This window comes from Pholis gunnellus (assembly GCF_910591455.1).
Source record: "Pholis gunnellus genome assembly, chromosome: 18".
Classification (NCBI taxonomy): domain Eukaryota; kingdom Metazoa; phylum Chordata; class Actinopteri; order Perciformes; family Pholidae; genus Pholis; species Pholis gunnellus.
The window spans coordinates 17,756,057-17,771,320 of record NC_136545.1 but is presented as its reverse complement, the minus strand read 5'-3'; the positions used below and the strand labels follow the sequence as shown (position 1 = coordinate 17,771,320).

At 42.7% G+C, this 15,264-nt stretch overlaps 1 protein-coding gene across 1 annotated transcript; it reads right to left on the bottom strand.

The window, feature by feature from the left end:
- Positions 1-1,746: 1,746 nt before the first annotated feature.
- On the bottom strand, positions 1,747-14,396 carry enc1 (ectodermal-neural cortex 1). The gene is made up of 3 exons (XM_079179184.1): positions 14,274-14,396; positions 7,426-9,241; positions 1,747-4,368 (listed from the first exon to the last, which is right to left on the bottom strand). The coding sequence occupies exon 2, from the start codon at positions 9,233-9,235 to the stop codon at positions 7,460-7,462; it is 1,776 nt and encodes a 591-aa protein (XP_079035310.1). The 5' UTR covers positions 9,236-9,241; positions 14,274-14,396; the 3' UTR covers positions 1,747-4,368; positions 7,426-7,459.
- Positions 14,397-15,264: the final 868 nt, after the last annotated feature.

The window sequence follows — 15,264 nt, the reverse complement described above, 5'->3', positions numbered from 1 at the left end:
TGTAAACAGTATTATAGCCGCAGGCTTTGAGAATAAAGTCAAATATTTTGATTAAAAAAAGTCTGTATGTTGTTTTTAAAGATGTACATCCTCATAGGAACCAATGAGCTCTGTGCAGAGCGCCGCAGGCAGAGAGAAAGAACGTCGTTACGTTTTAAAGTGACAGACAGGACACGTTACTGGGTTTGGTCATTTCATGGGATTTGTTGACGGAGAGAAAAAACTAAAACATTACACCAGACTTATCCTCAAAGTCAACCTTCATTTTCAGGGATATATTATAAATATTATAAAATATGTTGAATAACACCATAAAAACATTAGAATGTTTGGTTTTATATTTTGCTATTCATCTTATCAAACATAGTGAATAATGCTTAAACGGCTTTTATTGATATCTTATCTTTTTCTATAATTGAATGTTATTATTTCTTCTAAATCTAGACATGAAAGATAACCATGCTCATGCTGACAGTGTAGTGTAAGAACATCTGCAACTAATTTGAAATGTATCGTCTCTGCCTGTATTTGTTCCTGTGTGTGTGTGTGTGTGTGCGCGTGCTCTCGCATGACTGACTTGCGGTTAATGCCTGTGTTGCCAGGCGACGGTGACATGTAGGTACATTGTTTTTCACTCACACATACAGCCTGCCCACACAAAATACTAGACTTTAGTCTGTTCAGCCAAGCTCTGCATAAGCTAACAGCACCCAAAGGATTCACAGCGTTGAAGGGTTGAGCCATCAGTGTGTGTTCCGGGGAGGGGGTGGTGGGTGGATAAGACCTACTTCCTGGCGGACAGGAAATTCAACTTCCTGTCTTGATTAATGGGGGGACTGTTGGATCACACAGGGGCACCGAGGGGCCTCCCACACACAGAGCTCCCACATTTCACATTGTATGTCAAACCCTTTTTTTTCCGCGCTGGTTCTCAGCAGGAGAAGAATGCTTGAGAAAACTTGTCACTAAGTTATCTTGAAATAATGCAGATACGATTTTTAACAGCTCATAACAACATGTCAGCAAATTGTTGTGACAGTGAAATACATCTTTGTTTATTTCTCAAGCTTCCCGCTTCCCCCCCTGTGTATGGGTGTATTTTGTTTGTGAATGCATGAGGGTCTGGATCCAGTAAAACTGGTGTTTCTCAACCTCAAGTCGCCGGTTCTTGTCAAGGCGAAGAATGTAAACACTGAACAGGCTCCTCAGAGTTGGAGGAATGCAGCAAGTGGCCGTGTGCTCTGCAGTCACTCACTAATGAGATGTTAGACTTGTTACAAACCAGAGAGCGACAGACGAACCACTTTGCGATGCATTTCACTGGTGAAAAGTGTGAGAGGAAGTGAGAGGGGAGGCAGGTCAGGGAGGGGGGGGGGGGGGGAGAGAGAGAGAGGTGCTTTTTAAGATGTCATGTTCTCCTCCAGCCCCCACAGTTTGCAGATAAAGGTTGCCGTTGCCAAGGTGACTTGACGGAGAAAGGGAAAGTATCTGGCTGTGTTTCGCCTGTTCTTTTTGCAGGAAGCTTAGAAGCCAGAGGCACAGATAAGATGATTTCAGTCCCTCCTCCTCAGAACAAAAGCTGTACGCATGATATACTGCCTTTAATACCTCAGGACACTTTGGCTGCTGTTTTCACTCCAAAGCTGCCTAAATATGCGAAACATGCCGTAATGAGAAAGCACCCTGTGCTGTGTGCTGAAGCTCGAAGTCATCGCCACACTGAAGACAAAGACACAATGCTTTACAGTCAAGAGGAAAAAACTCTTATGTTTATTAGCCATGAATTTCACATTGTGAAAAAAATCACATGTACAAAATAATGCCATAAAAAATAGAAATTAAACTCTTACATGACAAAAGATAAATGAAACTGATGCACATTGACAGTTTTCTGTCTAACTTACATCAGTATACTAGGCAAGATACTGCGCTCCGATCAGAGCCAGCTGGATTTCCAGATAAAACAGAGGAGAAGCAAAGGGCGAGAGGAGAAGTGGGAAATGCCACTCGGCAATTAGGTGCAAATTGAAGGGGCATTCATTACTCGCTTGTTGCTGGGGAAACTTGCTTTCTATGGGAAATAAATGCTCCTATCTGATTGGTGGGGCCAAAGGGTCTGTGTTCAGCGGTTGGAGGAGGTCAACATTATGGAGCCCCAAGGGTCTCCACAGAGGTCCTGAAATTGCCAATAAAAGGATGAACTTTTGGGTGGCTTAAGGAGCTGAGCAGGAATTTACAGAGCTGTTTACCAATTTATCCCAACAGATTGTATTTGTTTAATGAAGGAAGGACATTTGAAAAAAAAAAAATAGATATATACATATTCCACTAAAACATTACCCCTTACATTGAAATTCAATGGTTTCATTAATATTCAATTGTAAAACGTCAATGTTCAGGTCACATAGACAGACATAGAGACAAAACACTGATTAGACTCACCAAATATTTCATATGCAAGTGTTTAAGACAATCTCTCTTTTTGGTCTTTAGGAGCTTGCAATGTTTTTTTTTGTGTTTTTTTGTGCATCATTGACACTATGGTGAAAAGCACTGCGGTGTCTGCCCTTTATCAATGCACAGCTTACTGGGTTCAACTCTTTCTCAACCAAATGGTGAAGAGGACTCTGGGTTAACAGGGTTGCACATGTAACAGTCCTCCAGCTGTCCCAAGGACAGCTGGAGGACTGTCACATTCTTAACCATGTCAGGGTTAGTTACTGCGCCACGTACTGCACCGTTCCAGCAGCCTTATCTGTTTTATGGTTGATAATCTTCTTGTTTTGTTGGTATAGTTAGGGCCCCGACGGGAGGATTTAAGACAGGTTTGGACCCAGGATAGAGATTAAAGAGTATCTTTAAGAAGAAAATATGAAAATGTCTTTCACCCCATTCAGCCTTCTTATTTGAGCAGCGACCCTGTGGCCTAAACTGCTTCACACCGTCGGTAATCCGATTAATTCTTCCTCTCTCATACATACTCTGTGAGAGCTCCGCCTCCGTCTCTTGTAAAAGAAGTTAAAAGTTCCTCCTGGGAAAGACTGAATTGTGCAAAATGCAGCCCAACTTAGATCAAATAAAACACAACACCTGGCCATGCATGACATAACCCAAACATACACTCACATAAGAATGCAGGCAGAGAAGAAATAAATAGGATTAAACATATTAACATAACAGAGTAAGCATTGTCATATAAATTAAGACTACATTGCAGCAAGTTTAGAAAGAAACTGATTTGTTCTCAGTTTAGATTAAGGTGACAAGATTTCTGTGACCACAGAGAAGAGTTCATGCCGGTTTTTACTGAATCACGATGAGTGGACATGCTCTAGAAAGGGTTCAGCTATGACTCAGCGAGCAAGCAACTGCTTTTATCAGGATAAGAGAAGCGCAGCCGGGCTTTTACAGCATTAAGTGTACAGCTGAATGTGACTGTGTTCTTTCTGAAGCGCTGAATCCAAACACTGAATGCCGCCCCTGTGTACAGTGGGTTAGTTAACCGGCGCTCAGTGGGCGTTAATGCGTAGCTGCAAAAAACAGCAAACATGTAAGGTCGTGACCCCTCCTCCATCCTCCTCAACCTCAGCTGGTGTAGGTCGTCAACACCTCGTGGCTTGCAGTGACAGAAAACTGCCAAAGCCCAAAGCCTTCATAAGAGGAACACTCATGGGGTTTGTCTCTGTGTCAGAGCTGCGAGAAGCACGTCTTTGAAAGAAGAAGAAAATAGTCACAAGGGGTCAAACAAAAAAAAGCTTATTAGAGAAGAGAAGGTGGAGATTTGCTCCTTCATTGTGTCTTTTTATAAATCAGCTACATTCAGTCAAACTGAGTTCTGTCCTTTAGCACACCAATCATTGCATTCTCCCTCCATCGATCTAAATAGAACATCCATCATGCTATACATTGCAGCCTCGATGAAAAAAGAGTATTTTTTTTCTTCTTTTTTTTATCATAGAGAAAAACATCAATACAGATCCTCACAAGCCTGTCATGACTAATTGGGAAAAATGCAGGTTGTGTGATATGTTTGCAGTCCTCATATGGCAGCATGAAAGCACGAGCCTAATATGCCAGATGTACACAAGGTTGGAGTTTGTGCCTCTTATAACAAGCAGCAGTTTGTTTGGTTTTCTTCTTTTTTTGTTTTGCGGGATCTACTGCACGGTATGCCTCTGCTTCCTTCTCGGAAATGAGAGACGACATCATTCCAGTGAAGTGTCCGGCTTTTGTCCAGTTTCTGCATCTTTGCGACATCAAGATGAATGCGGGTGTCTGTACATCACTGCTCGGCGTCTCTTTTTAGAGGAAGATAACGTGTGCTTCTTCACAGTTGGAGTCCAGTAGATAAAGCAAAAAAAGGGAAATCTGAAGGAGAGGAAAAAGAGAACAGCTTGTTAAATGAGCAAATAAGATGCCAGAAAGCGAACAACGCTCAACAGTTTAAAGGTGGCTTTTTAATTTTAACTTATTCAAAGTACAAAGGAAGCCTAAAAACAGAAAATAATACACATCTTGGGAAACGACGCTCAGGCATAAAGCTCCTGGATCACCTCACAACCCTTTAGAAATTTTAGTTCCTGCTTTCTTACGTTATAATGTAAAAGTATTGCTCTATCTCCTGCTAGACTCTTAGATTGGGTGACTCCACCTACTCTGTTTCCTCAGTGCAGCCCTTCATCATCTTCTTGTCTCGCCATCAGCCTACATTTTTCACAGCTGAGTGTATTTTTCTCTAAAAATTTCACTTTGACCTATCCATTTTTTAAAAGCTTTAACTTGATATGTAGGCCTACTTATCGGTACGGCACAGATGGTTCCAGACTTGGCAGTCCTCTATGTGTCTGATGGGAATTTAATAACACCAGCTATCTCTGTTTGGACGTGGGTCTTTCCCTTACTGTTGTTGCCAGAAGATGTACATGTGATGAGTGAATATTGAAACCTTGAGGAGCACTTTCTACCCAGTAGCAATATGCGTCGGAGAGAAATGTCTTGCACTGGATTCTAGTTTGTTTCAATTTGGCATTTAGCGAAATACATTTATTCATGAATCAAAGTAGTTTTAACGGTGGGGCGGGCTCACAATTACTCTTTACTGCCACTGGTGCATAACTCCATGCTCTCACTCTTACACGAGGCAAAAACTAAATATATTTATAAATATATATAAGAAATAGTTCAACATTTAGGGACATGTGCTTATTTTCTATCTTGCAAAGAGTTTGATGAGAAGATTAATACCACTCTGTCAGGACACAAAATATGAAGCTACAGGGTGCAGTTGCCTGTAGCTTCATAATTAACATATAGACAAAAGAGCGTTATCTATCTTCAAAGCAAGGAAACTGAATATGTGTATTTCCTAAAAAGGCAAATGGTTCCCGTAATGCTGTGCACATGCCATACGCGTCTGTCTTTTAACTGGAACCCATTAAACCAGCACACTGCGTTGGGAATTGGAAACCAGATGAAGCTGATCAGGTTACTTTCGACCAGTGTGTGTATGGACTCACTCATTTGTTGTGATGTTACATTAGTTATTTTAGTCATTTATTCTGCAATTTTGTTATTTAAAATGAATATATTCTTTTGGTTTCGGTTACTTTCTTGTGTGTTAGTAACTATTAAATATCTAAAATCAACAGACATCCTGAAATATAGCTACAATATCAGCAGTAAAAAGGTTCTGCGTTATTTGATTTTCTCAGTACCTACTGAACGCTCTCTAGGGGGGAAGAAATCTAAATGTTTAACTTTGTATTGCTCCCCTGGGAAAAACTGAGAGAGAACTTCCTCTTTCTCTCACAGCTACAATCTCCTTCTGTGAGGTCTTACATACTTCCTTCCCCTTTCATTCCTAAACAGTCAGTCTTCTTTTCCATTCCTGCACATTTCGTCTTTTCACTGCGTTCAGTGAGTAAACTGTCAGTTGCCATGACAGGCAGGCGCACTAAAGACAAATTCTGTATCAAATTAGTGGCAGGATTATATCCTTCACTGAACACTGTGTTGCATTGGCTTATAGATAGTGAAAACCTTCAGTCTAGTCTCTACTTCTCAGAGATGAGTCACTGAAAAGAAAGGGAATAATAAGTCTTAACAAATATTTCATCCCGTGGAGAGGAAGAACATCCTATTATCGCAGCAGTGAAGCTGCTCTGAGCTGCTTCCTGGCATTATCAAATGGGAAACTGTGCTGTGCTGGACAGCTGGGGAGTCACTCTACTTCTCTCCTTGGCTTTCTCAGGAGCCGAGGGCCCCCAGCCCTTTCAATAAACACAGCTAAATGAAAAGGACTGCCTGCATGGGTATGTGTGGGGATTGTATGATGTGATGTGATAGTGGGCCTGCAGCATGGAGAGAGATCAGCTAAACTGACTAGCCTTGCTACACATGCGTCTGGCCTGTTTAACATCAGCGCATGGAGAGCAGGGTTAGAATGAGGTAAAGAAGACATAGGTGGAGTCACAAGAGACTGTAGAGTTCAACAGGAAATTTTAAGCGTGATATTATCAAGGAAGATGTGTGTCTGACTGCTCTCTAGCCCTACAACTCTCCCTGCTGCCACTTCTCTGTCACCTCCACTTGCAGCCCATAATAAATGGCTTCCGACACTGCGTGAGTCGCGGGCTGCCTTCCCTCTCGCCCAGCGTAAAGACCATAACCTCGTCAAAGGAAGGCGACTGAGGGTGGATTAGCCTCGCCAGGGCGTTGTTGCCTGCTGGTGTGTGGCTTGTCTAATTGGCAGACCCCCTTTTTCCTATTAGAAGGATTTCCCCCACAGGAGCAATAAAAATATCCTATTCTCTTTCAATTACCCTCTCTGTCCTTCGGCCCATCCCCACAGCCACATAACTCACTTAACTAACGCACACAAGCCCCTACCCCCCCCCCCCACCCTCCCTCCTCTAGTGCTCTGTCCTCTCGTCTTCTGAGAAGACTCTACTGATCCTGGCAGTAGTTCAGAAAATGTCAAAGCTTCAAAGACCCGAAAAATGCATCTCAGAACCTGATCAATACCGGATATCACAGATTGTCAGAATTGAGCATCTATATTAACAGATTTGCAAATAGAAATTGCAGTACATGTCTAGGTTCCATTTTTGTATTTTTCTGACCTATTTATCTCTGTATCTTTGCCAGATTGGAAGCATCACTGCCAAAATGATTTTGTTTATGTGAAGTGGGTGTTGTGACTGCCAATTTATTGTATATATATTTATCTATCTATATATGTACAGTTTTTTTTTTTACAGTTGAACTACCGACATTGGTTTCTGCCTCAAAAACACCACATTCATTGGGCTTTGATTCAAATAAATACATGAATAAATAATATAAAAATGCAATTAAATATCAATGTTTTACAGATTTTCTTTAGACCCGTCTTAATACAACTTTTAATACAAGGGTCAAACTTACCTCATGGAAAGAGTGTAGGTAGAGGGTCTGGGGCTCATGCAGGCAGATGTTTCCAGGTGCTGACGAAAGCAGTGGGAATGAGCGAGTATGGCACAGTAGTGATGCTGTTCCAAGCATCCAACGTGGGGTCATAGCAGTCCAGAGTTTTACACCGCTGTGTGCCAAAGTACCCACCCACCACATACAGTTTGTTCCCCGACGCCACAGCCTGGCAGCTCATCCGCTTGGCCGTCACGTCACCCACTTTAGTCCACTGGTAGCTCTCACTGCTGAACTTATAAGCCGAGCATGCTGAGAACTCTGTGTCCCCGCCCATGACAAAGATCTGGTTTCCCAGCACGGCGGCGGCTGTGTAGCGCCACGGCTGCGGGCAGGACGCGGGCACAGACCATCGGTTCTCCTGCGGATCGTAGCACTGCACCTTGGGTAGCTTGTCGTGGGTGACGCTGGTTCCTCCAAAGGCAAAGAGCTTGAGCTTGACGCTGACCACTGCTGCATTGCTCACACCCTCTCTCAGAGGAGCCACCATGGTCCACTTGTTTGCCACTGGGTCAAACTGCTCCACCTGTTTGAGTGATACAGATGGAGAAGCTGGGAGGCAGCCAGTTGCTGCCGTGTGACCTCCTACCACGTAGAGGCAGTGTTTCAGCTCTGCAGAGCCATGGCCAAACCTGGCAATGAGCATGGGCGCCGCCTTCGACCATTCCTCCTGGACGGTGTCGTAGACCCACACATCTTTGGACACACCGTTCTCTGAGCCTCTCCCACCAGTGATGTACACCTTACAGCCGATGGCGCAGGCACTGAACTCCTTCCTGGGGCTGGGAATGTCAGCCTTTGGGATGATCTCTTTGGCTTTCTGGTCCACAAGGTACAACTTGTCACACATGAAAGTCTGCCCTCCCAGAAGAAATAGGGCATGGCTGGTCTTTCTTGGTCGGGCACACGGGCTGTTAACGACACCATCATTCTGCAGGATCTTCAGCTTACATCGGATGGCTTCATCCACCAGCTCCTTGCTCTTGGTCTGGGAATTGATCAGGTCTTCTGTCGAAACATTCTCCATGAGAAAGATGGCAGGCAACAGGGCCAAACGGACAGTCCTCAGGAGCTCTGGAAGGTGGCAGTGCCTCTTTTCCAGGTCATAGTTGATCCAGTTAAGGGCAGCTTCATAAACCAGTTTCTCATCTTCTGTCTCTAGCTCCTCATGTGACAAAAGCTGCACCACCATATCTTTGGGCAGTTGGAGGAAGTCTTCTGTCTTGCAAATAGCGGGGAAATTGCTGAGGCACATGCCCCAGGAGAGCTCTGACAGCTTGGTGCACTGGTGGGCATCAGACAGCAAGAGCATGCCAAGGCAATTAGACGGGTGAAGGTTTCTCTCTAGGAATTCGGCACAGGCATCCCGGATGTCCTGAAACTCTAGCATGTCCCCAGCTTCCAATAGTGACTCTGCGTTGTCCTCGTTGATGACCACACGTGACGAGTATGCGTAATCAAGCAGGAGCTCTAGAACCTCCGGGTGGATGGAGCCACGGAAGTCGACCTCGCTGGCCTGGCTCTCCCTCAGCCCACCGCTGAACATGGCCTCAAAGTAGCGGCTGCAGGCAGCCAGCACGGCGCGATGGCACGGGAAGGAGCGGCTACCTGCATGAAGCAGGACGTCTGTGAAAAGCTGTTGCTGCCGCAGCGAGTTGAGGTGCATGAGGACACTGTCCGCATAGGAGGACTTGTGGAACAGGTAGATGTTCATAGAGCCAGTGCTGGCTCGGGATTTTCTGTTCTCATGGACACACACGGACATTTTCATTGAATCCTGAAAAGACAAGAAAAATCGCTCTTTAATGCATTTCATATCTTCATTTCATGTTTAACGTTTTACAATGTTTTGCTAAGGAAATGGATGTCGCAGTGCAGCTTGTAGATTTAAGTGTGTGGTTTTTGTCTTAAAATTGGCATCCATTTGGTAGAAATAAGATTTAGATTCTTGGTGTATTTCAATCCGTAAATTCTCAATCATCTTAAAATTGTTTTGCTTGAAGGTTCTATCATAATAAGGCTGAGACAGCACTCTCACTATGACTCAAAGTAAAGACAGTCGAACAAACAGCCTCATCCCCCTTCCTCAACATCATCGAAATATTTTTTTAATTCAATAAAGATGTTACTTTTATGTGCCAAGTAGCTCAACAAGAGAAGAGTCCTCCGATAAAACAGCGACATAGACATTTTGAGAGAAGGCCCGAGAGTTTAGCATCATCATAATGAGTTACCCGTAAAGAGAAGGCGAGCTTTCACTAATTATATGGGAGTCTGTTGCTGTCAATACACAATAAGTGGGTAATACATTTGATTATTCGAATGCTCTATCTATGTCTCTACTACTATCATTCAATAAATCTAAATTCACTGAAGATAAAGTGTTATATTCTCAGCCTGTCTGCTTTACAGGCACAGAGTGATATTGATGGTGAAATGGTTCAGCCCTAATATTCATAATAGGATGAATGATGTGCATTTTTGGTGAGCAATGCAAACCTTCCCAAGAGATATAAAGACATTAAGCAGGAGATACAGTTATTACAATTCGCAAAACAGCATACGCCCGGGAGCTCTGAAGGTCAAGTAGATAACAATTGCCTTCTCGCAGAGATCACAAGAATTTTCTGATTTCAAACCCAAGCAGCACTAATCCCCCTATTTTAGAGAGACCATGATTTACAAGTAAGAGTCCCTTTGCAGAGCTTCTTTTTTTTTTAAAAAGAGGAAGAAAGGAGACAGCAGAGCTCTTTTAAACCTCTGAGTATAGGCCTAATGCACAGAATTTACTCCCCTCCAGAAAGTCACAGCTCCCATAATCACTGTCCTTGCCCTGTCCTCGCTTAGAGCTCACATTCATTCCACCCAATTTCCAGACATGTCAAGTGCCTCCCGCACACTGTTTCCAGAGTCCCTGTCTGACCTAGTAACTCCACAGCTGTCAGGCTTCCAGACATTTCAAGTTCTCTTCTCGGCCTCTCCCAATGATTTAAGGAATGATCAAGATTGCTTTATCTTAAGAGTAAACCTCAAGACCAATTATACGCAATTATACTCATTACTATACTTGTTTTATAATCGACAGCAAACAGCTACAGCTGTGATCCGCTTGAACTCAGTTCAATTTGATTCCAGTGATGATGTCTTCAAGACAAAAAAGTATGAAAACTTCCATAAAACTAAGTTAAAATAACCGACTTCCTGCAGAGCTTTTAGAAGTGATAAGATGACAGACCATGAAATCTTGTCACATTTGAAATCCACTGTAAATGTCCAGCTGACCACAGTGGCCATTGTTTCTCTGTCAGCGAGAACGTGTTTTACAAACCTACATGTGGTGCGTGTTTGATTCTCAAAAGACAAGATTTTTGGTGAACTACCACTTCAAACGTTCAAAAGTTCCCAGGTGTCATAAACGAATCCTTTGCAACCCGCCTGCGGAGATGAGAGGACAGTTTCCATTTACCTTAAGTTGCATCATGTGCTCCAAAAAACCTGAGAAGTCTGTTTCGTAAATAGACAATCAGGTGTGAACCCTGCACGTTTCTGGTGAGTGGTGTCACTGACACCTTTGGCTTCAACAGAACTGTATTGTTCCATGTTTTAAATTCCAGGGATATTATTAAATTCCAGTTAAACTAACTCCAAAAACAGCTGCAACCCAGACACGCAGGTTGGTGTTTGGGTGCAGCTGTCAATGGGGAAAACACAACCTGTGTTAGCGATAAGGTATTTAAACTACATGCACTGCATTCCAACCTAAGCCTTCAAAACAGGAGCCAAAACTGAAACCAGGCGAAGATGGGAGATAACCTATTAATTCTATGTGAGGTGCATTGATATGAAAGTACGTATGTGACTGATTCATAAAGGAGATGTGTCCATTTATTTTCAGGTTCTTTGTGCCGCGCAGCCAATATCACAAGTTTCATGTTTTTAGCCACTTTAACACTTTGGTCCACCAGACTGAAATATCACAACACGTGTTGCATTGATTATAATGAAATTTGGTACAGACATTCATGCTGCATAGAGGACGAACCCTCATCATTTTGGTGATCCCCTGCCTTTTTTTCCAGCATTTAATGTATATGACCAAATACCACAGTTCCCGTCAGCCTCAGTTGTACTTTGGCTTTAGTGCTAATTTAAAAAAGTTAGCATGCTAACATGCTGAGCTAAGATGGTAAACATCGTAAACGTAACTAATACAAAATACGGTCAGCGTTGTCATTCGGAACATTTTAGCATGCTGACGTTAGCATTTAGCTCAAAGCACCGATAGGTACAGCCTCACAGGGCCACTAGCATAGCTGTAGACTATTGTTATACTATTCTCAATGTCTTACAAAAGAACATTCTGGCTTATTGTTTCAGCTATATGTGTTACAGGCTTGAATTAATTAACTTGTGTATTAGATTATATATGAACCATTCATACTAGGAATAGTGAAAATACAATAATCAAGACGAATTTAAAAGCAATTCTGCATCACTAAAGGTGTAAACAAAGTTGTCCTCGGATGAACGAGCTCACTAATATATCCAGTTGAGTGCATTAGAGTTGAACAAACAGAAGAAGAGCAGTAAAACACACACTTATACCATTTGCATATTTAAGGATAAAGCCTGGATTACCAACTAAACCCCTGTGTTCATCTATTTAATTTAAATGTAAATGTGTCCTTTGTTTTACGAGTTTGCTTGTCCTCAACATCTATTTTATTATTGTACGCCAAAGTATCTATTAAGAACGTGGATGGTTGCAGAATTTAGATAATATCGTCTCAAATCAACTTTTTATTTTATTTATTTCGTATTCCAGTTCTCCTTGATCACAAGCATTGATTCAGACTATTTGATTGTAATGTAAACATGTTTTTTTGCAAACTACCACAAATCCCTATGGACACTAACCCAACACGCGTAAACACGGCTTATTGGGGAAGCAGATTACTGCAACCCATATAACCTTAATCTGGTTGCTCACAGTCAACACTGTTACAGTGCGTGTAAAACAACCCTGAGGGTAACAAGTTGCCGTGAAATTCCTGAAGACTGTCGGCCGATATCAATGTCTTGTGTTTAAAAACTTGGTCGATCAGCAACTATATCATTTATAGATCGTTTTATTAATTGTATTCAACATTCACTGATTCCAGCCTTTTTGCTGCTCATATTGGTCTGTGAATGTAAACTGAATATCTTTGGATTTTGCACTTGTTAGTTTGACAAAACAAGCAATTTGAAGACGGCACCTTGAGCTTGAGGAGATTTACAAGATTTTATAATAACAGATTAATCCGAAATAAAAATAATTGTTAGTTGTAGCCCATATGCTGTTAATTATGCGGAACATATTTGATATTAAAGAAACTTTTGAAAAGTCATAATGTTGGAGACCAACTGGTTGTCCCTGAGCCCCACTAGAAGTTTGTAATCCTGCCAGAGGAAAGGTATTTCAGCATAAACCAACATGAGCGGGGACATTAATCAAGTAGTCGATCAACAGAAAATGAGTCAACAACTTTTCCAGTCATTCAAAAGTACTACACACTCTCTACCTCAGCTTCCCAAATATGAGGATTTGCTGTTTTTCTTTATCCCACATCATAGCAACCTGCCTGCACTGAGCTTTGGGATAGCTTTGGTTAGACAAAATAAGAGGCTTGAAGACGTCATCGGAGCTCTGGGCAGTGGTGATTGGGCATTTTTTCACCATGATATTGCAGACTAAACAATTAACCGCTTAACAATCAAAAGTAATCACTACATTCATTGTTAATTAAATTGAGCTGCCTGGAAACCAACTACCATTCATTAACTGTTATCATTATCCACAATTAATCCTCATGGTATTGTAACTTGTCCTTGGTCTCACAGGGCTATTTTCTGTCACAGTAACAGAGTCAGTGCATTCAACACCAACGTGCCCTGAGAGGAAAAAAGAATATGGCAGCAGCGTGAGAGTGAGCGGTTGGCTGGATGGCTGTGAGAGTTGTCATCCTCATCCCCTCACAGAAAACAGACCCACAGGCACAAAGCAGGAAAGCGCATACATGCCACACTCGCAAAGCACACAGTAAAAAGGCATGCACATGCCGCCTCTGGACACCATATCGAAGGCCTGGCTGGCTGCAGTCTGTTTAAAATCATTGCCAGGTGTTCGCAGTCAACCATGGACACAGGAAGAGGGACTGGTGGGAGAGACTTCAAAAGTGAACTCCAGGCTTATATGGGCCAGTTCCTTACATCTGCCACTTGGGAGAACAGAAGAAAGATGCAAAACAAGAGGCTGCACCAGCAGCTATTGATCTGCATGTCTGCATCGATCTTAATTTCAAATTTATAGACTGACCCCAGCCGTCCAAAGACATGTGAGCGAGGTTAACGGTGTTTAAAACAAAGCCCTGCCACTTAGAAAATAGTGTGTGTATCACCAAGACTAGCGTGTCACACCTGATGTCGCCTTTAAAACAACATCTCGAGGATGCATGAGTATGCAGGGACAGGATGCCGAGAAGAGCACAAAGGACTGGGAGAAGAATCTCGTGAAAAGAAAGAAAGAGGCGAGCGCCCATCAATGCGCTCGGTAAATGATGGTAATAACATTATATAGACATAATCAAGGGATGTCAACAACAATCTTTTGTCTATCAGCCTGTTTCCCGTTGCGCTTCCTCTGCCACAACACCGGAGTTCTTCATCATCAGGTGATCAGAATGGGATGCTGTTACAATATAACGATCTGTTTATAGGCTTTAGTAGATCGTTACAAGGTAAGGATGTGATTGTATTGTCATGTTTACCTCTTTGGGTGAAAGCAGGAGTTCATTGGTGTCCGCGGTGTCCCTCGAACATGCCACTTCTGAAAGAGCCACGATGCAAGCCTTGCGCTCGGGGAGTGGAACAACTCTCCTTGGATATTTCCGAAAAGCCGGCGGATAGTCGGTGAGGATGAGGCCGCTTTTCTTCACACTAAACACTAAACTGTGTTGTCTGCACACTGGAAATTTTACACATGTGTGTAAAAGTCGCGCACAAAATAAACGGGCTTCAACATAAAAGGATGAGAGGTTCGGAGGCGTTGCTCGTGCGCTTCTGCTCTGCTCCTGTGTGACGGTTCGCCTCTTGCGCTCCCAGTTCTCTCTCACTCGAATCAATGGGTGTGTTTACACTGAGAGGGGGAGGACCGTCACCGCGCGCAGGAAATGAATAGAGAGAGAGAGAGAGAGAGAGAGAGAGAGAGAGAGAGAGAGAGAGAGAGAGAGAGGGTGAGAATATGCGAAAAGATGTGGAGGACAGTTTGTCTCCCAAGGCAGGAGTTTCCTCCCACACACATACAAATGCATCACTGTCTGATTTAGATTCGGAGGTATTTTTGTTAGTATTTCCATTTTAAACTACTGCATACTTCTACTCCACTATATTTCAGGGGGAGATGTGGTATTTTCTAGTAAAAGTACCAATTGAACCATGTAAAAAATATTACATTGCAATTGAAATTTCTGCATTCAAATTCCTAGAAGTATTGGCAACATGTAAATGTCAAAAGTAAAAGTACTTGTTCCTCAGAAAAGTGGCCCCCTGTGAGTGATATGTCACTAGACGGATACTGCTGCAACAATGTGAGAAGCGTTTACTGTAGTGGTTCGGTTCCGGGCAGGGCCCCTCTTCCATTTCGTTCCCTGTTAAAGTTTTTTGGGGAGGGGAGAGCTTCTCCCTACGCAAAGTGAGGATTAAAGGACAGTGTGTGCCAAATGCTACACAGATTGTAAAACCCCTTAAAATCAGATTAAT